This window comes from Calonectris borealis, chromosome 7 (assembly GCF_964195595.1).
Source record: "Calonectris borealis chromosome 7, bCalBor7.hap1.2, whole genome shotgun sequence".
In the NCBI taxonomy this organism is placed as follows: Eukaryota; Metazoa; Chordata; class Aves; order Procellariiformes; family Procellariidae; genus Calonectris; species Calonectris borealis.
The window spans coordinates 23887960-23909282 of record NC_134318.1 but is presented as its reverse complement, the minus strand read 5'-3'; the positions used below and the strand labels follow the sequence as shown (position 1 = coordinate 23909282).

The window sequence follows — 21323 nt, the reverse complement described above, 5'->3', positions numbered from 1 at the left end:
AAATGTTCAGTGTTTGAGAAACAAGGAGAAATTGGAAATGACCCTGAAAATCCTACTATTTCCTGTTTCTTATTTTTAATATTATTTTTATTTCATCTTCTATGAACTAACTCCAGTGCAGACTAAACTGATTAACAGCATAGTAAAATTAGCATGTGTGAGAGAAGAAATATAGCCCATTCTATAGAATATTTAAGGTGTCTCTTAAATTCAGTGGTAACGACTTTATAACTCTAATTTGTCGGTTCTGTTTCCTAGCCGAAAATCGCAGAGGAGAATTTAACATACGCTGAACTTGAACTTATGAAGCCGATTCAGGAAGCCAAAGGCATTCCCAGTACGACAGTCTATGCACAGATACTCTTTGAGGAGAACAAGCTGTAATAGTTCATGCCTGTATAAATGTCCATTGTCTGTGTTCTATTTAATTCTTGCTGTGCTGTTTATTTATAAAAATCATACAAATGTCCTTATTTTTTTATTTCCATTCATGCACATCTATTTTTCTATGAGACTTTTAAACAAAATGTAGTTGAAAGTAATCATAGAAAAAGCAGCTGGTCTACAAGTGACATCCCAGAGACACTCTTCATAGTGTTCGGCCCCCCTGTTTTAAATGGACTGAAGTTCTACCCAGGGCATTTTCAGTACTAAACATTATTCCTTCTTTGATGCTAACGTGATGAGTCCAGCTGCAAACATCAACATCTTAGCAAGCCTCAGAGGGACTAGTGGCAGGATCCATGCACATCAGCCTGCTTCTGAAGACACAGACCACTGACCAGGAAATTTGTCAATTTAATACTGTTTTTCCCATCAGAAAAATACTAACTCAGTAAAGCTGAAACTTTTTTTTCTACAGCAAAGGAAAAGCTAGAATTACTTTTTCTGCTTTTTTCCCCCCTCCAGAAATAGTTATAAAAAGGTTTGGTTTCTATATTTTCAAATTCCCTTTCTAAATGACATTGTCTTTAAAAGCTTATGCTACTTTTAGTAAAGTTCTTCTTAAGTGCTTGAAAACAAACATTTCAAAATAATCCAAAGGAAACATTCGTATTTAAACCCCAATGATTTGAGGAAGAATATTTATAGCTTGGGAACATTTTCCAGGATTTGATCTTTTTTTAATTCTTATTGGGAATAGGAAAAAAATTGATAGTGAGTAAAAGACTTCGACAGAACCAGGACACTGCTTTTGGCCTTGATCTAGATTGGTGCTCCCAAACCTGCAAAAGTTTCCTCCTGTGGCCTACATTACTGAGCTGCTGATCTAGAGGAAAAAATCATACAGCTTCTCCTTTAGTATGGAGCAGACTCCGTTAACACCCAGCTCACTTACTTTGGAGTTATTTCTTTGGAAAGACCAGGGCTCGGGAGATAGGGAAATGAGCCTCATGTGAGAGCACAAAATACTCTTTCTCTTTCTTCACCTCTTGATAACTGAGAAGGGATTTTTCCTTTTCCTTTAGAATCATAGAATCATACAGGTTTGGAAAAGACCTCTAAGATCATCGTGTCCAACCGTCAACTCAACACCACCATGCCCACTACACCATGTCCCTAAGGGCCTCACCTACACGTCTTTTAAATACCTCCAGGGATGGTGACTCCACCACTTCCCTGGGCAGCCTGTTCCAAGGCCTGACCACTCTTTCAGTAAAGAAATTTCTCCTAATGTTCAATCTAAACCTCCCTTGGTGCAACTTGAGGCCATTTCCTCTCGTCCTATCGCTTGTTACTTGGGAGAAGAGACCAACACCCACCTCGCTACAACCTCCTTTCAGGTAGTTGTAGAGCGCGATGAGGTCTCCCCTCAGCCTCCTCTTCTCCAGGCTAAACAACCCCAGTTCCCTTTGATACACATTCATGGAAAATGGACTATTCTGTGGCATCTTGGGCATTTCGGTCATGAAGGATAGCTGGACTGATGTTTTCAAGCTCCTAAATCTCCAATGCCCAAATTCCACCAAAGCTCAGGGAGAGTTGGGTACTCAACATCTTTCAGCCCTTGGGAAGCTGTAGCCCTTGAGTAACTGCAGAGTTAATGGAGACATAAAAACATGGGCTCTTTAGCTCACCATCAGGCCTTGGAGATCTGATACTTGGCATGTGCCAGGTCCTCTCCAGATCCGGGAGGGAGTCCACTCATTCAGCAGTATTTCGGGTGGATTTTGGAGTAGCACTTGCAGGCCTTGGGTTTTGAAATCCTAACCAAGGTGATCCAAGTTCCTTTCTCCTTTACAGGTCAGGTCTTTTTAGTGCTACAGCAACTTCTCACCAGGGCTCAGAACACAGCTGGGAACCATCGCAGGAACACTCATGCCCTTATTCCTGTTACTGCATGGGAGCACAGGAGAGGAGGGCAGGGGTGACAATGCAGGGATGGGGACATGCGACAAAGGGAGGGAGCACATCACTGCCTTTTGGAGGAGTTCACCAGAATAAGCAAGTCTGTGTAAACTGCTTTTTAACTTTTTTGAACGGGGGTACAGATTAGGCAGCATACATAATCTGTTAGTGTATAGCCAGGATGTGTAAATGTAAAACACTTCCATGTTAGATAAAAATCTCTTGTATAAAAAAAGAATTTAAGAAAAGTTTGTCAGGCTGGCCATTATGTACAGTACTAATTCCAACTCTAGTCCCTCGTTAAAACAGTTCTTTCCAAACTAAGGCCAGCTTTTATCAATAGGTTTGCTAGTAATTATTTGCATTTTTAATGTTTGCATTTGTGAGCTGTCAAGAAAATGTTTGTTTCACCTTTTCATTATCCTGGGAGTTTAATCACCCACCAAAATGGCATGGCATCTTTCCTTGTTCTCTGATCAGGTGATGGACTTTCAATGACAAGAGCAATTGACCAAAAAGAAATTGGTGCTAAAGAGTGATCAAACATTCAGGGTTCAGTTTTGGAACTGCCAGAGTTTGACTGACTCTTCAGAGAGGACATCTCTTATGTAGACAGCTGTAAGGAAGGCCTTAGAAAAGTACAGAACTTATTAGTGATTCCTTTGGAATTAAAAATAAAACACTAACATTAATGAGTTGACCACTTAATTGTGAAAACTTTCTAAAGTTTGGTATATAAACATTCCTTTTACATTCAACTGGCCATTGTGCCCATTGTTCAGAAAAATCCTCTACTGTATGTTTATGCCCAGTATTTTAATGAATACCATTCTTTGTGTATTAATATTCTATATATTCTTGTTTATGTTTGATATCTAATTCCCCCAATAATAGTTAACTGAGCTAAATAAATTACCTTTTTTTGGTGAGATAAGTTCTCTCAGTCTGTGTAGGATTTATTGCTTGCTAGAGAGCGATTCGAGGATACGTGTTTATCTCGTACTCAGCGTTCAGACAGTCCCAGTTGGTGGGAATTGGATTTTTCATTCTGCAGAAAATTCCATGATTTTAAAATGCTTTCCATTTGTGACTGACTTAAGATGACAGCAGAATCCTGAGAGGCAACAGACCAGCTGAGTGAAAGGAGGCCAGAAATACTTCTTAGGAGAATACTCTTCTTCCTGAGCAGACATTTCCTACGCCTTTTCTTACGCAGTGTCCACCCAGATTTAATAGTGTCAGATTATATCATTGGAGAAAGAAAAACATCATCCTTCACCTTGCAATTAATTGTACATCTTTTAAGTATCAAAGCAACTCACTTGAAAGACTACAGAGAAGAAAGTTTCACTGAATATGATGTGCTTTAGTGGGAGAAATGCAGAAAAAGCTGGATTTAGCGCCTTCTAACAGGAACCGCCAGGACGAAATAATCTCTGGCCTAATTCCCTCTGGCTTCAGCAGAACATGTGGTCCACTGTTCTTCTACGACAGGAGCTCCCACGAAGACTCTTAATACCTTACTAAGCAGCAGTTGGAGTCTGCTGAGTCATACTGTTCTGGTTACTCCTTCTGTTGTCATTGGTAAAACATGGCCTAGTGCTGAAGTTTTAACAAATACAGCTCTATTAGCTTTACACCAATTTAGTATCAGATTGTTAAATGTTAATGTACTGCACCCTATAGCTTTAAATAGAATTAGAGATGTTTACAGCTTTGGTTAAATGCACGTTGTTCCTCCACATTAAATTTTATTACTAGAATCCTCCATCAGCAAATAGGAGTAAATCATATTAGTGTCGCAGGCTGTGTGGGGGTTGATTCTGCAGCCCAAGGAAAAGGTGTTTTATTACTCTTTATTACAACTTTCTAATTGGTAGGTGTGGTCAGAATGTCATTATCTCTGTAATTACAAGCAAATTATTTGTTTTAGAATAACTGTAACATAATTGTGGGGTTCTCTTCATTAAGAACTTCAATAAACTTGTGTCCTTAGCCAGGGTTTGGGCAGGTTCTGCTGGCATAGCAGGACTCAGACCAGATGAAGTCTCATTTGGGGTTTGATTTGTAGGTCAAATTCTGCTTTTTGAAGGCTTCTCCAACACACCTCTGGTGAGTGACATCAGGATGCAAAGATCCTTTTTGGCTTCAGTCTAACCTGCCAGGGTAAAACATAAAATTCCTAAATTCCACTGCATAACAATTGCTTTTCTGAGTTTCTTGCATTAATCTGAAATATACTCATTTGGTGTTCTTTGTTCCACCACCTGGTTTGACTCCATTTTACCACCTTGGTTGGGAGGCAGGGTAGATCGAAAGACTGCGTGTCAATGGAAGACTCCGAGTTTGTGTTATTCCTCTCAGAAAAAAAGAGAAAATGGAGATGGAACAGATTTTGAGATGTCAGCTAGTCTATCACTTGATCTCAAGGTTGGACCAACTCAGCCTGACTTAACCTGGTAGAGCTCAGTCTAACCTCTTCTTGGAAACTTACAGTGGTAAGGTTCCATACTCTCCTCACCATCCATTTCCACAGCCCTAATCATTCAAAATGTTCCTAGCGTACAAGCTATATCTTCTTGCCTTTTCTCCAGTGGACATACAGAACACCTCCCTTTCTTCTTAACAGCCTCTCCATATTTGAAGACTATTGAAGGGAAGGTTGAAAAGAGAACTAACAACCTCAATTCTGACAGGCTTTCCTCTTGTAAAGAACAAATGATTCCCAATACTGCTTCTCTAGAAAAGATTAACAAATTATTCCAGAGAAAACAGCCCTGGAAATTCAGGGAATGGTTAGCCTGGGTTCTGAGCTGGCTTCCCAGATCCCATTCTGAGCACAGTCCAGAGGAAAACGCCTGCTGAAACACCTGCACACCATAGCTCCAACATATGGATCTCAAACAACCCCTCTCCCTGGCTGCCCCAGCTCTTTCAGCAAACTTCATAGCAGTTTCATATTCCAGCATTTCCACTCAGAGGCTAAATGCTGAAGCAATGTGCTCTACTGACTGCATAGCAATAGGTGGGGCAAGGATCCTACCCGTCTTGGCACCGTATTGCATTAAGTATCTCTCGTTCCTCACCAGCGTTGCTGGGTTGTTTGCAAACCGCACAGGAGGCTTTTCAGTCTTTGACCACCCCAGTCAGAAATGTTCTGGCACCCCTTTTCAAGCCTCCAGCTGAGACCTGCTCAGGTTTTTGTTTTAGTACATAACACAGCTAGTCACTGCAATTGCATTTCTCCCTGCTGTGCAGGACCTGGAACTCTCCTGCATCTCACACACCTCAGGGAGGTAGGAGGTCGTGCACAGAGTCCCCAGGCAAGCTCACTTGGGTTCTAGTCCTGGCTAGGGAAAAACTTTGGGGAAAGGGATTTCTTACCTCCCTGTGTGCCTGTTCCCTGTGCCCCTCTTGAATGCAAGCTGTTGAATCAAACTCAAACTTTTCCTCTCGGATTTGAGTTGTTAAGCCATTTAAAAATCCTATCTATCTTGTCTGCAGCAATATTTTACCATAAGGAAGTGAACGAGAACACAATGGTGCATTAGGGCTCTGTACGTAGAGCTACACAAAACAAGATCACCTCTGGGGGCTTTTGCCTTCCTGTTCTGGGCTGGCATGGTCTTGGGCACAGTTGACAGCAGCTACAGTACGTAGCTACCCGCAGCCCCGCATCTTTCTTTGAGTAATTAGCGAATGATCCTTTTGGATTATCTTCAGGAAAGAGGAGGCCCCCAGGAACTTAGACTCTAACTGCTAACAGTTCTCTCCTGACACTGAGTGGGAGCACAGCACAGAACCAGGACATCATATAAAATATACAGGGCGAAAAACCACATGGGGAGGGCAACAGTTATCACTTTCAAACACGGTAACCGGGTGGACATGTGTCCTCCCCTTACCACAAAAACCAACAAGGAATCACTGGATATGGCTCAGTGGTGCTACACCACTTCCTCCACCTCCGATTCTACCTGCCATGCATAGGAGCTAGAAGGGAAACTACTCAGCACCGTCTGAGAAGGGATTTTTCAGGCAGCCAGTTAAGCAGCTTTACAAATCTCATTCCCCTGCACTAGTCCTGTGGGAAACAAGTAAGTGGAGAAACCTGGCCTAAGTACTCAGATCAGAGAGGATCAACAATATTGACAGCCAGCCATTATTATACTATACTGCACCTCTGTGCCTTAAATGGTCCTGCCTTGCGTGTGCCCTTCAAATCCCTTAGGCAAACATAGCTACACTCACTTCTACCTCTACTTCCTCCTTGCTTGCACTCAAAGAGCAACCAGAGCATAGAAGAGCTCTGTCCTGTCAGGAAACTAACTTAAAAGCCAAAATTAGTAAATCACTGTGCACATGACGACGGCAAATGGCAAAGGCCACTCCTATGTATCACTATAAAAAATAACATTAATTGGGATGCTTTGCAATTTCCTGTACAACCCATAATTAGGTTAGATAAGAAACTAGCAGTGTTTAAGTGCCATAAATGTCTAAATTAAGTTATTTTGAAAGTGCTCGGCACTTTGACATTTGAGAGTTCAGAGTAATTGGAGTATTGAAATAAAATTGCTTCTGTTATTTAAAAGGTCATTATCTTCTTCGGGTAGATATATGAGGACTATTTTCCACTCTACTGAGCCGTTCTATTTGGTACAATTAGACCTGCTTGAGTAGATTTCTAGTGGGCCTCCTCCCACTTATCACAGTCCCAGCACTGCCACAGGGAAGGGCCTGTAAATATAAAGCCCAAATACGGAGTATATATTCAGCTCATAATCGGGCTCTGAAGAGCCAAGCGCTGCGCAGAGCTTCAAGCAGACACCCACCATGAACACCACAGGCTGCTACACCCAGCAAGGTGGCAACTGAGTCCCTACACAACCAAAGTCAACAAACGCCAGGTTACAGGCAGAAGCCAGCCTGCCAGGCAGACAAAGGCTTTGGAGCAAATCAGGATTTCACCTTTCCAACCAAATTACCTCATAGTCTGACAGCAACTCCGGTTATTTCAATAACACTACTGGAATCCCTTGTTTACAACATGCATAGTCCCACTGTCACAATAAAGATATGCCTTTTGCTTGCTTACCAGAGCTGGTCGTCTGCAACTGTGATAGTCAAAGATGGGAACTTAAATGACTACACCTTGACTGCATTTTATTTTGGTTAGTCCAGCAGTGTCAGTAAAATAAGAGGGTATAAAGACATAGACATTGGCAGAGGAGATTTAACTTGTTACCACCTCTCCACTGGAGACCGCCATAGCCAGGAGACTGTGGGGAATGGACTGAGCACAGGAGTGGTCAAAGGGCACTCTCACTTCATTCCAGTGGCTTAATCCCTGTGCTCCCCCCATGGGAGTTGAGCATCCCACCAAAACCGGAGTAGCTATGGAAGCATGATTCTTCGTTGTCCCTCCTGACTAGGGAACAGATGTAAGAGGGAGAAGTAAAGTCCTTAGAGCCTCCTGCCTAAACTGAACAAGGAGACAATTTCTGACCTGAAACAGGGAAAGTTCCCATGCTGCTGTGGCAGTCACCCACACAGAGACAGCTTCTCCCCCATCAGTAAGAGCTCACAGTGTTCTCTCCACTGCAGAGGCTCACCTGACATCCTCAGCTCCAGCCACCCAGCCAGCATACTCACCGTTGCTCCCTCAGTGACCGCCCTACCCCACCAACCCTCCACACGCATAGGGTTGCAACACTTGAGTACGAAACCCATCAAGCGATCACTGAACACAGGCACAGCTGTCCCCATCACAAGGCCTACATTTGCTCAGTACTCATTACAGCAAATACTACTCATGGTCACCAAGATCCAATGTACTGCTGAAGGCTGCCTAGTTCTGGATGCCAGGTTTCCATACGACATTTAACTCCAGTGCAGGGAATGAGGGGGTTCCCTTTTAAAAACTTCATGAGGCAAATTTCCTGGAGCCTCCTGACACTTGGGAAGAGCTCCAAAGACAACCTGTCTGTAAGGCGAAAAGCACAGGGAAGGTTGGCATTCCTCTCCCAGCCCTGTTCCCTCTCACATCTCCCCATCACCCTGGCTGACTTCAATGACAGTAATTGCTATGCACATCTGAAGAGTGACACCAGTAATGCAACAACTAGTCTGACCCCTAAGGGACATGTGTGACCACATGGTAAAGCAAACAAATCACTCCAGCTACCTGGCTCAGAGGTGCTTAGTACCAAGCAGGAGGAGACAAGAGAGCTGGGACCAGGTCCAGAGCTTTTCTGGGCTTCTTTTTTAACTTCCTTGGGATGTCCGGTGCCCTAACAATGAGAGACAAGCATAACAGGCTGCATTTTCATGCAGAAGGGAGCACAATCCTGCAAATTATTTTAGCTGATATGGCTCTTGGGTGGCTTCCATTGTGACAGCCATAGGCAATCCTGAATGAGATGATGATCTTTCCAATACCCTCTTGTAACAAGCTTTGACATTCCTGTATGAAAAGGACTTGGGAACAGTAGCACATGGTGACAATCACAGGGATACTTTCTTGTGGAAGTTACGGATTGGTTTGCATGGATTTCTCAAAAAAGGTTTGAGCAAATTCTTTTTTAAGAGTATGCAAAGGCCCTGCAGTGCACCGGCAGCTCTGCAAATATTGCTTCACTAGCGTTTATTAGCCGACAGAAAGCTACAGAAATCAGGTAGTATTTAATGCTCACTGTAACATTATAAGACTTCTATTGCCGAAAAAGGATGCAAGATAGTCTGTGCAATAACCAAATAAGTGTGATTAAGGCATTTTAGGGTTTATGGTCCTCGATTAGATTAAACTGATTTTGAAGTCACATAAAGGTTGTGCTGTTCCACATTTCTCTTCTTGGTTTCCCTACAGGGTAGAGTTAAGACTATGTCTTATTTCTTCATTTCTTATCCTAATAGGATTGGATTTCTTTTAAGGGTAATTCTCACCCTGAGCTACTTACCCCTTGCAAAAGTTGGTTCTGAGATAATTACAACCCTCTGGTGATGTTCGCACTGTGCCACTTACAGTAACAATGGAGTTATGCTGAAAGTATTTGCCGTGGAATTGCTCTACTTGCTTAATTTTTCAAGCATATTCTAGATCTGCTACCCTACATCCCATGCGGCCATTAGAGAATCAGTACCACTTCAGGATACCCACCAAGTAGGCACCACTACTGCCCCTGAGCTTAGCACCAAGCCTTGTCTATGTGTCAGTGAAAGCTACCTCCACATCTAGAGCTGACAGAATTTCATGGACATTCATCATTTACCAAATACACAGGAGACCAACACATATATAAAAGCAGGTGCTTGTAAAAGGGTTGGTTTCAGCTAATTGTTCAACCATGCAAAAACTTCATGTCACAGAGACTTGCCTGCAGAAAAATGACCAGGTAACATTCTACCACTGTCGCACACACCAGCTGTATCAGACCTAGGAAATGCGACAACTGCAACATGCTTACATTTGTGCCTTAACTCTGCAAGCAAGGAGTGGTGCTTTGGGTACTCACAGTATGCATTTCTTTCCATGACTTATGACTCCGGGGAAAAATCCTCTAGAGCTAGAGAAGAAACCAAAACTTTCTCAACCAAGCACTGTTGTACAGCAAATCACTCCTAATCAGAATTTTCACCAGGAGGAAATTGCAACCCATTTCTATCCTTTCTGTTGCCTTTTATATTCTCCCAAATTACAACTCCCTGAACATTAGAACAAGCTTGACTCAGGAAGACATTCATTCTTAACCTGCTGACTTCCATTCACACATGCACACTCTGGATTGGTTCTCTGTGATCCAAAACAACAGCACCTCATCCTTCTCTTGAAGATATAAGAGTACTGATGTTAGGCACAAGGAGATGAGCCTGTCAAATCCATGCATGGCTAGCCTACAGCTGGCCTTTTCTTATACCAAACAGGTATAAGTCAGATTGTTGTCTAGAGCACTGGAACCATTAGTGCTGCTGTCCAGGCTGCAAAGTAGGTGATAGTACCAGCTCTAGGAAAGGGAGTAACTGCTATTGGCAAAGACAGGCTGCATGAAAAGGCTAAAGGAGGAGACACAATTAGCAAGCTATCAAGATGCCTACTAGGTAGATGAAAACACAGGTAGTGAGCTTCTTTCATGGCTCTTAATCAGCTTTACCATAGTTCAGTAAAGCTGTATTCACAGCTGACAGGAGTCCAAGTCTTGCTGTCCATGTATCCAAATCACAGCTTATTTTTAAGGAATGTGCAGGGAAGGAAGAGAAAAGAAGTAGTGTACTTAATTTGGTTGAATTCTATAACAATTGACCTTTCCCCGGTCCTCAGGAAAAGGAAAGATGGGCACGGTACACCTTCGCTCAACAGGGTTACTTTGATTGCAAAAACATTGGTGTGTTTTTGCCTCTTTTCAGTGTATGTTTCACTGAGCGTAGAAAGGATAGTGTTTGCGTCATCAAGTCACACACTTGGGAGGTTAGAAAGGATAACCAGCCAGGTCATCTGTGTAGACATAATGCAGCCTTCCTTGTATGTCTGCGTCATGAGCTAGCCTGTAATTACTACATTTTCCACAGGCAATTACCTCACTCACTGTGGAGGTTAGACCGAGCTGCAGGGTGGGCTCAGGGGGCATATGTCTCAGCACTCTGTAAGGAAGGAAGCTGTTTGCCATAGGAAGTCTTGCTCATTCAGCAACATAATTCAAAAGAAGAGTCATAAACAAAGCAGTGCCCTACAGGAAGAAGAAAGTTGATGGTGTAGTTAGAGGAAGACTGGTAAACACCTGTCTTCTACTCCAGATTCTTCCTGACACTGGCAAACCTCTAGCACCACGATTTTGGCATGTTCCTGACAGTTCCTCACTGTCGAGTTTAGCCCCAGCCGCCAACTAAGCCCCACACAGCCGCTCGCTCACACCCCCCGGTGGGATGCGGGAGAGAATCAGAAGGGTAAAAGTGAGAAAACTCGTGGGTTGAGATAAAGACAGTTTAATAGGTAAAGCAAAAGCCGCATGCGCAAACAAAGCAAAACAAGGAATTCATTCACTCCTTCCCATCGGCAGGCAGGTGTTCAGCCATCGCCAGGAAAGCAGGGCTCCATCATGCATAACGGTTACTTGGGAAGACAAACGCCATCACTCCGAACGTCCCCCTTCCTTCTTCTTCCCCCAGCTTACATACTGAGCATGACGTCATATGGTATGGAATACCCCTTTGGCCAGTTTGGGTCAGCTGTCCTGGCTGTTCTCCCTCCCAGCTTCTTGTGCACCTGGCAGAGCATGGGAAGCTGAAAAGTCCTTGACCAGTGTAAACATTATTTAGCAACAACTAAAACATCAGTGTGTTATCAACATTATTCTCATACTAAATCCAAAACATAGCACTACACCAACTACTAGGAAGAAAATTAACTCTATCCCAGCCAAAACCAGGACACTCACATTCCTCAATCTCTGGCTGTCCAATGCAGCACACACAGGGCTTCACTCCTGCAGCGCTAACCAGTCCCAGTGTGGTGGAAATCAGGGAGCTCTCCTGGCTCTGACTGTTCAGGGGTGTGTTGGGTGGTACGAACACATGGGCCTTCATGGCCACAATGTCCTTCGTGTTCATCCTAGCTCTTGCCCTGATCCAGTCTGTGGTGTTCAGGAAGCTGCTCTGCCTAAGTGGCTACTCAGCCCTTCTGTGTGTAAGATAAGATACTTAAGGGGCAGGGGAGGGGGGAGTTAAGTTATCAGTTAAGCTCCTTCAAATTCTCATGAATGTTAAGAAGCTTGATTTTTCACACTTTCTCCATCTCCACTAGGGACACAGATGGCACTTAAATTTATTACACTATGGCCTCAGCCTTCTTATTCCACAAATACCCACTTTACCATGCAGGGTGATTGTGAAAGTAAATCTTGGTGTCTCATATACTGATATTCCAGAGAACATCTGGACAAGGCTCGGAAAGAAGGCAGTGAAGGAGGAGAATGAAAGAATATGTTGACCAGCTGTGTCAGATCTTCATCCTCACCCATTCCATGCATTTTATCTGCCTTGCTCACTATGAAAAAAAACAAGTCAGAGATTAGGGAACTAAAGATTGCACCATAACCCATGTTCACAGAAGGGCTGGATAAAGGCACCACTGTCAACCTGGGAATTCCTACCTTCATTTTGCAAACAAAATAGCTTTTCAGAAGGCATGCATACATTTTCATGGAGATTTAGGGAAGGAGGAAGAGTAGGAACGGACATATTAACATACTTGGTATGTTAATAAGAACAAAAATACTGCAACAAACTCACTTAACATCTGTTTGAAGCCTCAGCATTTTCTGATCTCATGGTATTAAAATTAGAATACGCTAATTTTATTAAGCTACATTGTTCTTTGGCATAATCAAGGCAGTTTTATTTGCTAGCTATTATTTGTGAAATACAATGTATTATGCCAAATTCAGTATCTAAAATAACATTTAAAATACAAAAGTTTTCCCAGGACAAATACTGCAAAATCTCATTGTCTATGTGCATGTCTGTCAGTGTCTCTCTCACAACTTTGGAGTCCATTCTCTAATTTCCATCAGAGATGACTGCAGGGTCAGTCCAACAACACTTTTGAGATTCAGTCCCCCACCATAGGCTTCCAGTTTCTCTGACTCTCATGCTCTGAAGGGTACTTTGCTCTCCATCCGAAAGGCTAAAAAAAGGAGTTCTTGGCTATTTCTTCCTACCCATCCACAGACCAGCAGCAGACTCTTCCCCAGTCATCACCAACCAGGAGCTTGGAGAAATTTCTTGAGAAAGAAAGAAAAAGAAGAGAAAAACGTTTAAGAACAAAATGCAAATAGGATCAAGGCTTTCTCCTGTCTAGCAATTAGGAGGATGCAACAGTCAGGGGAGCAGGGTATCTTTAATGTTAAATTTGAAGAACAATGATATAGAGTAGACAAGATTCATACTTCAAAGACTGAACTTAGAATCAGATCCAAACTTTTATGAAGTTCAGTGGGTTAGTTGTGGGCAATCTAGCCAGATCAGGAGCTCTTACCCTTCACTGCTCCTGAGAATCCACAAACATTAATTAAATTTGCTGGCTAGATTCAGAATTCAGACTTGTTGGCACATAATGTCACGGGTTCAGCCACTGAAATCTCTGCTACATGCAGTGCCATCAATGAAACTAACCCTCCCTGCCAAACTTTCCCACTTTCAACGCATATAAGCATCACACTCTAAGTGCTCTAAATCTGAGCATGCAGAATATAGGAATCATTTTAGCAACTATCAAAATGCCAACACTTTTGGAGAGAAAGACAGCAACTGTTTTACAGTACATTGTAACATCCTGGGGTAGGAGATAACGACAAATATTACAGCCAGATGAAACTGCAGGAGGGGGATTGAGTAAACTAAAGGACTGCTGGCTGTGCAAACTCAGTTGAGTTTAACAACAAAATTGTCCTTTGGCCAAAAACTTTCTGTTTACATTTTAAGGAAACAGCAGCTCCAGCAGCTCCTAGGATAGTGGTTTTTCTGTGGTGCAGAGACAGTGAAGCAGCTACTGATCTCTACAACTATTCTGGCCGAAAGCTGCTCTTTCTCCTGGGTTGTCTCCTATCTGACCACGGACTATCCCAACATCCTTCGCTTAACAGAATCAGCCAGGCCAGCTCCCAGAGTGACTGCATTTGGCTAAAACAGGGTGATTCGACTGAGATTTTGGAAAAAAACAACAACAAAAAACCCCAAAAGACAAAAACCCAGCAGTAATACAAAGTTCAGAATAAAATAAAACAACCTGCCGATTTCAGACAGAGCGCTGGCGACCCCGAGGCTGGTGCGGTGCGCTCTGCCGGACGCCGGCTGCAGTACAAAGAGAAGGACAGTACCTGGATACAGCCAGCGCCGTCACTGCTGGGCTGGTCTTACTTGGTTTTCCAGTCAAGGCAAGGCTGGGATTCAGTTCCCGACAGAGAACAAGATGTTTTCCACACTTGTTACCTGTTGTGTGATTTAAAAATAAATATTTAGAAAGTGTCTGGGGGCAGCATGGATGCGATTGTTATTATTTATGGTCAGCAAGTTGTTAAGTTGAGAACAAATATATTTAATCTCAGCCTGTGCTGTTGCAAAATAGGCCCATCCCAATTTAATTTGTGGCTATGATAGTTACATGTGCTGACGTGCGGCTGTATCAATTGTGTGCTAAATTGGATTTGTGTATTATTGCTTTCTAAATTGCATGCCTAGTTCAGCAAAATTGTTCATCAGTTTTCACTGGCTCTATGCTTAATAAGATGCCCCACAATACCTTGCTGCCAGGATATAATACAGCCCATAATTGCCTAGTAAAAAGAAATTACATAAAGCCCTGGTATTATCAACTTATCTAAATCCGCTCATAACAGAACCGATAATTAAATGCTGAGAACATTTCACATACACACACATACATACACACACACCTAACAACATAACTCAATCATAGTTACTTTGGTCTTTTTAATGACTGTGTTTTGTATTAATTTTATTTTCTTTAATGCGTAGAATGAGATGTGGGAATATTTGGCCATTTAAAATAATTCTGAAGTCATCTGAATAGTTTAAGGGAGCATGTCACTGCTTTGATTATACCTCTCAACTCTTTATTAAAGAACACTGTTGCTGTATGCATCTGAGAACATGTGTCCTTATGCTCGTGTGTGAACAGTGTGTGTGTCTACACGTCACCAGATGCCCGGTCTTCTTTTACGATCCTCTCTGAAAAAGGCACAAACAGGAGTATTCTGCTATGCTCCCATGGGCAGCTTTTAAGTCCTAGTTTGGAGAACTGTTTAAGATATAAATTTTAAAAATAGCTAAAATCTCAGTTTGCTCAAAGACATTCCTACGGAATTGTACCTGAGTAAATACGACATGGAAATAAATGCCACAGGAAGTTACGGGCAAGAATTTAGGAAATTCTTAAAGCAAATTGGATGTTTGTACACGTAAAAAGAATCTGCAAATCTACACAATACTACAAGGATTTTGGAAGGAATAAGTCTTTTCCTTTGATTTACAGCAATCTGATTAGAGACCACAATGAAACCAAATATGTAGCTACCACAGCCAGACTATTTCACATCTGGCATCTCTGGTGTTCTTGCACCTTCCCTAGAAGCATCTGGCTCTAGCTACTCTCAGAGACATGACAAAAGGTCGGATGGGCATCTGGTTTGGCATTTCCAATATGCCTCTGTATGTATAAATATTTTCACATAGCAATCTAAGTAATGTAGACGCCAAGTTACATGAAAGCACTTCTGAAGATCTCAGTGGTAATGCCCAATTACTGTATAATATCTTTTTATGCAGATGTTACATCTATAGCTCTATATTTATGCAAATTGTGTGCCTAAAATTGAAGTAATAGAGAATGTCTGTAATGAGGATCACAGCAAATAAGTGGTTTAAATTATACATACTAACACCACAATTTCTTTTTCTTATAAAATGTGCTGCAAAGAGAAGCAAGCTGTGCTATTTAGGATGTGCCTTTAAAGTTCCCTGGCAGGTTTCAGCTCCTGTATTTGTTAGAACAGAGAAGTGAGCTTGAGTTATTTTTAACACCAGACAGCACCGTAGCCCCATCATCTTATTAACCTTAGCTCTGCGAGAACTCCAGGGTATCAGCTTCAGCTTGGCAGAGCCTTGAATAAACAGCTCCATGCACTAGGGCCTGCTGCTGGCCTCCCACCAGTTTGAAGGGCCTCTGATCTCATTTAAGGTGGCAAAGGCAACAAACTTTCCTGTTCCATCCCAGAGCTTTAGTTCCATCCCAGGATACTTTAGTACAGGCCACCAGCAGAGGTGCCAAGGGAATGGGCTTTCTGGAGCCAGGATAGTTCATTAGTTTCATAGGTTTATGCAGAAATGTAGTCTATCAAGCTTGACAGAACCCATGACAGAGCCTATGAAGAAGCTTTTGGCTTCATCCAGGCAGGATGTGCCCTTGACACCGGTGGCTCAGGGCTGCTCTCTGTATGGTAGGGCAGCGGCTACCCACTACTTCTGCTGTTGGTTACAGTAACACTGCACCAGTTACCTGCACCATCTCCCCTTCACAGCGCTGTGCTCACACACCCTCTTCCTCACAACCAAACAAGGTCTGCAGCACGCAGTCACACTGCAGTTCACAGAGCACCCTGTGGTCATACCCGTGTTGCCTGGCTCTTCCATCGTGCCTCTCTGCAGCCTCAGTCCAGCAGCTTGGCCTGAGCTATCGGTATATTCAGTCCTCCACAGCTGTGCCAGCAAGGAGGTAAAAATGGAAAAAGTATGGATTATAACAATGCAACAAGAGAGAGATGTGGCTGTCTGCTTCCCAGCAAGGGGTGGAAATTGAACTTCTAACATCAGAACAGGATTTCGCAGTCGTCTCTCCCTCTGCCACTGTGCTGCAGGGCATCCCACTGGAGAAATGTATGCAGGGAGCTGGTGGGGTTGCTGGGCTGACATGCTACCAAGGATCCCAGTAACCCAGGAAGGTCTCCCACCAGACTGGAGGTGGAACCAGCAGTGAATTCCTGCTCCTGAGAAAGTATGACTTAATAAACTGAGCTATGAACCAACTCTCAGAAACCAGTCTCAAACGTATTTCCAATAGGCAATATAATTTTTGCTTTCAAAACCACACCAGAATGAAAAGCACATTTTCAAAACTCTTCCTGAATGGCAAAGACTCCTCCATTCAGGAGGATAAAAGTTGATAGGAAGCAAACATTTTACTCTGATTTCAGCTTCTGCCCTGTGCTGCCCTGTTAAGAAAGTGGCATGGCCTTTTAGTAGCTCTGTCCCTCCATTTAGGATGCAAAATTTTGCTTCTGTGAATCAGGATTCCCTTTCCTCTCCCCCATCTACCTACCCTCACCACTCCATCTGTGCTTCCTGTGATGATGATGCTGCGTGTGTCCCAGTCCATCACTTCAGCAAAGCAGCAGCAAACAATATGGCTTTCAGGGCTGCAGGGGGTGTTAATGCTTGCAAGAAGCTGGCCATTGACTGTCCACAGATATAGGTAAGATGCAGCACAAGAGATAATAGCACCCTGTAACAAAGCAAGAGGCAATGTTTCAAGATCCTACAGTCATGCTCCTCGCAGCTCTTAAGTGCTGATTATAAATTACAGAGTTGCTCCGACTTAAATTCTGACCTTTGTTTTGCTTCTGGGCAGATGATTTAAACCAGAGATAGTAAAAAATGACATTTTTTTCTCATGAAAAATTCTGACATTTTTATATCGTAGAAACCCAAAACAACTTTCTTGGATTTAGCAAGATAATGCAGAAAGAAAGGGCTTTTTGCATTTTTTTAAATGAAAATATTTCTTTAAACGTTCCCTTTCTATTTTCCATAAAATCCAGGCTTTTAGTAAAAAAGCAGACTGACAGATTACCTAGCTACTGTCAGGGACAGAGACTGTGCACAGGCAATGCCTAGCACAGGTTCTGGGCCAGTACTAGTGCTCTTTTAAGTTTTACAAATAAGCATTCTCTTAAACAAGGACATTGTGTTCACCTGCTTAGCTGCGAAGCCTTTGGTGATTTCACAATCCTCCTCTGCCCCTCACAGGGAGCTTAATGTCATCGCATTTTTAGACTGTGTTTTGCATTTGACCAATGACCAGCTCAGCATTCAGTGAGCTGCACTTCTGATGCAGAGAACGTCCTTTGCAACTCAATTTCTCCTCCTCTCCCTTCCGTGCAAGTGCACAGTCTTGCCACAGACTGCACATCAGGAGCAGATACACAGGTAATCCCTTAGGGGCAAGAAACACACACAACCAAGAGCCAATGCTGCAATTTTAAATGATTTTATCAAAAATGCGTTTTGATCAAGTTACTAATTGAAATTCCACCTAACCTTTCCACCCTTGATGCCTGCTAAGAACCAGCTAAATAGAACAGCATCAGGAAAGTCATCTGATTCTGGCAAAGGCCAGTGTGCCCTCAAAATTAGCAGCATGCATCTGGTTTAAATCCACTAACACGGTACTTCACCCCTGCCTGATTTGGGGCCAGAGCTCTTCACACTGCAAGGCAGAATTCTGAAGATAAAACAAGGATAGCACATTCAAAACAGAGTTGCCAATAATTAGAGAGATTAAATTTAAGCTACTTTATCTGCATGACAGTACATAATGTCCAGGCATTTGGTAATGATCTAGAGTGGTTTTCGGTCTAGACCAGGGATTTAAAACTAACTGAAATCATCAGTTACAGCAAGCTTTTACAGTCCTCCTTAGCTTATAAAATTTTTGTGACAGCCTTTTTACTTTGTATCTATGTGATACAAACATCATGAGGTTCGGATCTATAAATGGAGCTTCTAGATGCTCAAGCAAATATAAAAAACAACAATTACATAACAAAGAGCTGCACAAGATTCTTATTTCACAGCAAAGCATATGGTTAAGAAATTTGTTTCCTTCAAAACTTTGCCTCAAAACTTTCTGAATTTTCCAGGAAAAAACCTTGTTACCAAACATGTCCTTTTGTGCCAATCAAAATATTTAATTTAACAAAATGGAAACATTTTGTTTCTATCTTCATTTTATAATACATAAATATATATAGAAAATTTAAACAAAAACACATTTCAGAATTAAATACCCTGTTCTGCTAACGTCAAAAAGAATTTTTTCACCCACAACATATGGATCCCTTCATCTTTTTTTCCCTGAAGTTTCAGTCATACTTTCCTCAGGTTTTTCCTCTTTTAAATGAACCTTTCTGCAGACTATTGTCCAATCAGTTTAACCATTTGCACTCCAACAAGCTGGAGAACTGCTCTTGGATCAATCACCAGACTGTTCCTGGCACAGACCATCTCGTTTTTGGACAGCTCCAGAAGAGGAGCTACCAACTAAAAAGGCGAGTACATGGAAAGGAGAGGACTCCATCCTCTTGGGGTCTCAAGCCCATGGTCTGTGCCAGCTCACCCACTCATTTCTGAATGCATGGCTTCAGCTGACTTCATAAGGGACCACCAGGGTATTCTGAACTGGCCTGCTGAAGCCACTGGCCATTTTAGACAACCAGGACCCCTGGGGCTGGCAGCTGAGCTGGCACTGAACAGACTACTTAATTCTCACCCTCAATTACTAACCATCAGACTGCATGGTTAATAAACCTCTGATACGAGATGACTATTTTTGCACAGACTAAGTAGAGAATGTCTGCCTGGTTTCTTACTGCTATGAACTCAATTTTTTCTCTCTTGGTACAAGCTCTGGTACTGGATCCAACCTTGAATTGTCTGAGCAGCTGGAATCCTGCTCTAGTATATTAACAAAGCCAGAAAATACAAATGTGCAAGCAACATTTTTGGGAGGTAGATGGTTGGAAAAAATTTTATCCAGAGTGTTTACAGTAAAATCCAATACAGAATATTTTCCTATCAACATGCATACAATTCTGGCCAGGCACAGAACAGACTTATACCCACTGTTATCAACAGGGCCCTCCCCCCGCACCTGAGAGTAGAAGGGAAAGTAAAGCCAACATTGTCACTGCAAAGGCGTAAGGAAGTTGTCAGCTGAGGCAGCAGACTGAGGTCTAACATGTCTCAGCTGACATGACTCTGCTGCATGAATGTCAGGAGAAATTAATGAAATAATGGAGGCAATAACGTTATGGGTGAGGCAAATCCAGGAGCTACCAGGGTAATACTTCATGCTCTGTAAACTGGAAGTTGTTTAATCCTGCTATCTACCCATCCAAAGATGCTTCTACTTAGCTACTCAGTCTAAGATGTTGCTTTTAGTGCTCGCCTCTCATCATTAAGAACACTATTAGCAATCTCTGTAGAAAGAAAAAAAAATCAATGTATCAGACTCTCAGGATGTTTTTATGTTGGGAAGAGCACCCATTAAATTATCATGAAATGTTCATGGATACATCAGAAGAAAGATGATAAATGAAGATCTTACTGTTGAATTGTTGATGGCAACAGAACAGAGGCTTGCCTCGTGGGCAGGAAGCTGGTTTATGTACGTCAGCTGGTTCAGGTCCCAAATGATGCAGGTTCTGTCATCAGATCCACTCACGAAGATGCTGTAGGTCACGGATGCAGCAAGGCAGGTCACTGCCTGAGTGTGCCCATACAAAGCCTGGTGGGGAAAAAGCAACCAATAAACCACAGCAGGGAGTGGCTGATTTAATAGGGAACCACAGTCCTACTGTCATTTGCTTAGTAAGAACAAACAACCTAGTCATTCTTTGGACAACTGAAAAAGGTATGAGGGGGAAATCCCAAAGGATCTTATAGAAGCACCCTTGTCCTCAACTCGTGGTTGAGGAAAGTTGAGTCTCCAAGAGATTAAATGACTTGCCCCAAGCTGCACCCTAACTCAGAGCCCTTGGCATACGTTTCAGACTCTATGACAGTGCTTTGTGCTCAGCAACAAAACATAATTTTTCACTTCAGTCCATGCATTTTAAGTAAAATTTATGCTTGGAAAATACTATTTCTCAATATTTAAAAAAACATTTTGAAACAAAACTTATCAGGTTATACTTCAGTGACCTTCCCAGTTTTTTCTTTCTGTTTTTCTGAACAAGTACTAATATTTTTCCAATTCTAGTTAAGAAGAAAAACAGCATTTGGGGATAATTTTTGCTTTAAAGCCATATATGAATTCCCTTCTCTTTCATTACTATACAACATCCTTTTTTTTTGTTTTGTTTTGTTTTATAGGTTCTAGAGACATAAGGAGTGTCCAGTTTAATTTAGCCATAAACAGTTTCATAAAGAAGACTACACTTTAGGCAATTTAATAGCACAGATAGAAATCATGGATAGAGGCATACTGATGACAATTGTTTAATGCAGCATTCTCGAGTGACAGCAGTATACATTTCTGCTGCATAACCACCAATAAAAGTAAAGCCTGTAGGGCAACAGAGAAAAAGTCCTTCACAGCTTTCCTAAAAGGCCTTTCAGGGCTCAAT

The 21323-nt window shown here is 42.3% G+C and overlaps 2 protein-coding genes across 5 annotated transcripts in view; one reads left to right on the top strand and one right to left on the bottom strand.

The window, feature by feature from the left end:
* VSTM4 (V-set and transmembrane domain containing 4) overlaps positions 1 to 4395 on the top strand; it is a 42272-nt gene extending 37877 nt beyond the window's left edge. The window contains exon 8 of the mRNA XM_075154617.1: positions 259 to 4395. Coding sequence (XP_075010718.1) covers positions 259 to 384 — 126 coding nt within the window. The 3' untranslated portion in view covers positions 385 to 4395. The remainder of the gene's footprint in view (positions 1 to 258) is intronic.
* Positions 4396 to 12676: 8281 nt separating this feature from the next.
* The window catches only part of WDFY4 (WDFY family member 4), a 144503-nt gene continuing 135856 nt past the window's right edge, over positions 12677 to 21323 (bottom strand). For all 4 annotated transcript variants that reach the window (XM_075154612.1, XM_075154613.1, XM_075154614.1 and 1 more), the window contains 5 exons: positions 20303 to 20482; positions 17237 to 17419; positions 16530 to 16617; positions 14220 to 14331; positions 12677 to 13124 (listed from right to left, as the gene is read on the bottom strand). In XM_075154612.1, the coding sequence (XP_075010713.1) occupies positions 13058 to 13124; positions 14220 to 14331; positions 16530 to 16617; positions 17237 to 17419; positions 20303 to 20482 (630 nt within the window). In that variant the 3' untranslated portion in view covers positions 12677 to 13057. The remainder of the gene's footprint in view (positions 13125 to 14219; positions 14332 to 16529; positions 16618 to 17236; positions 17420 to 20302; positions 20483 to 21323) is intronic.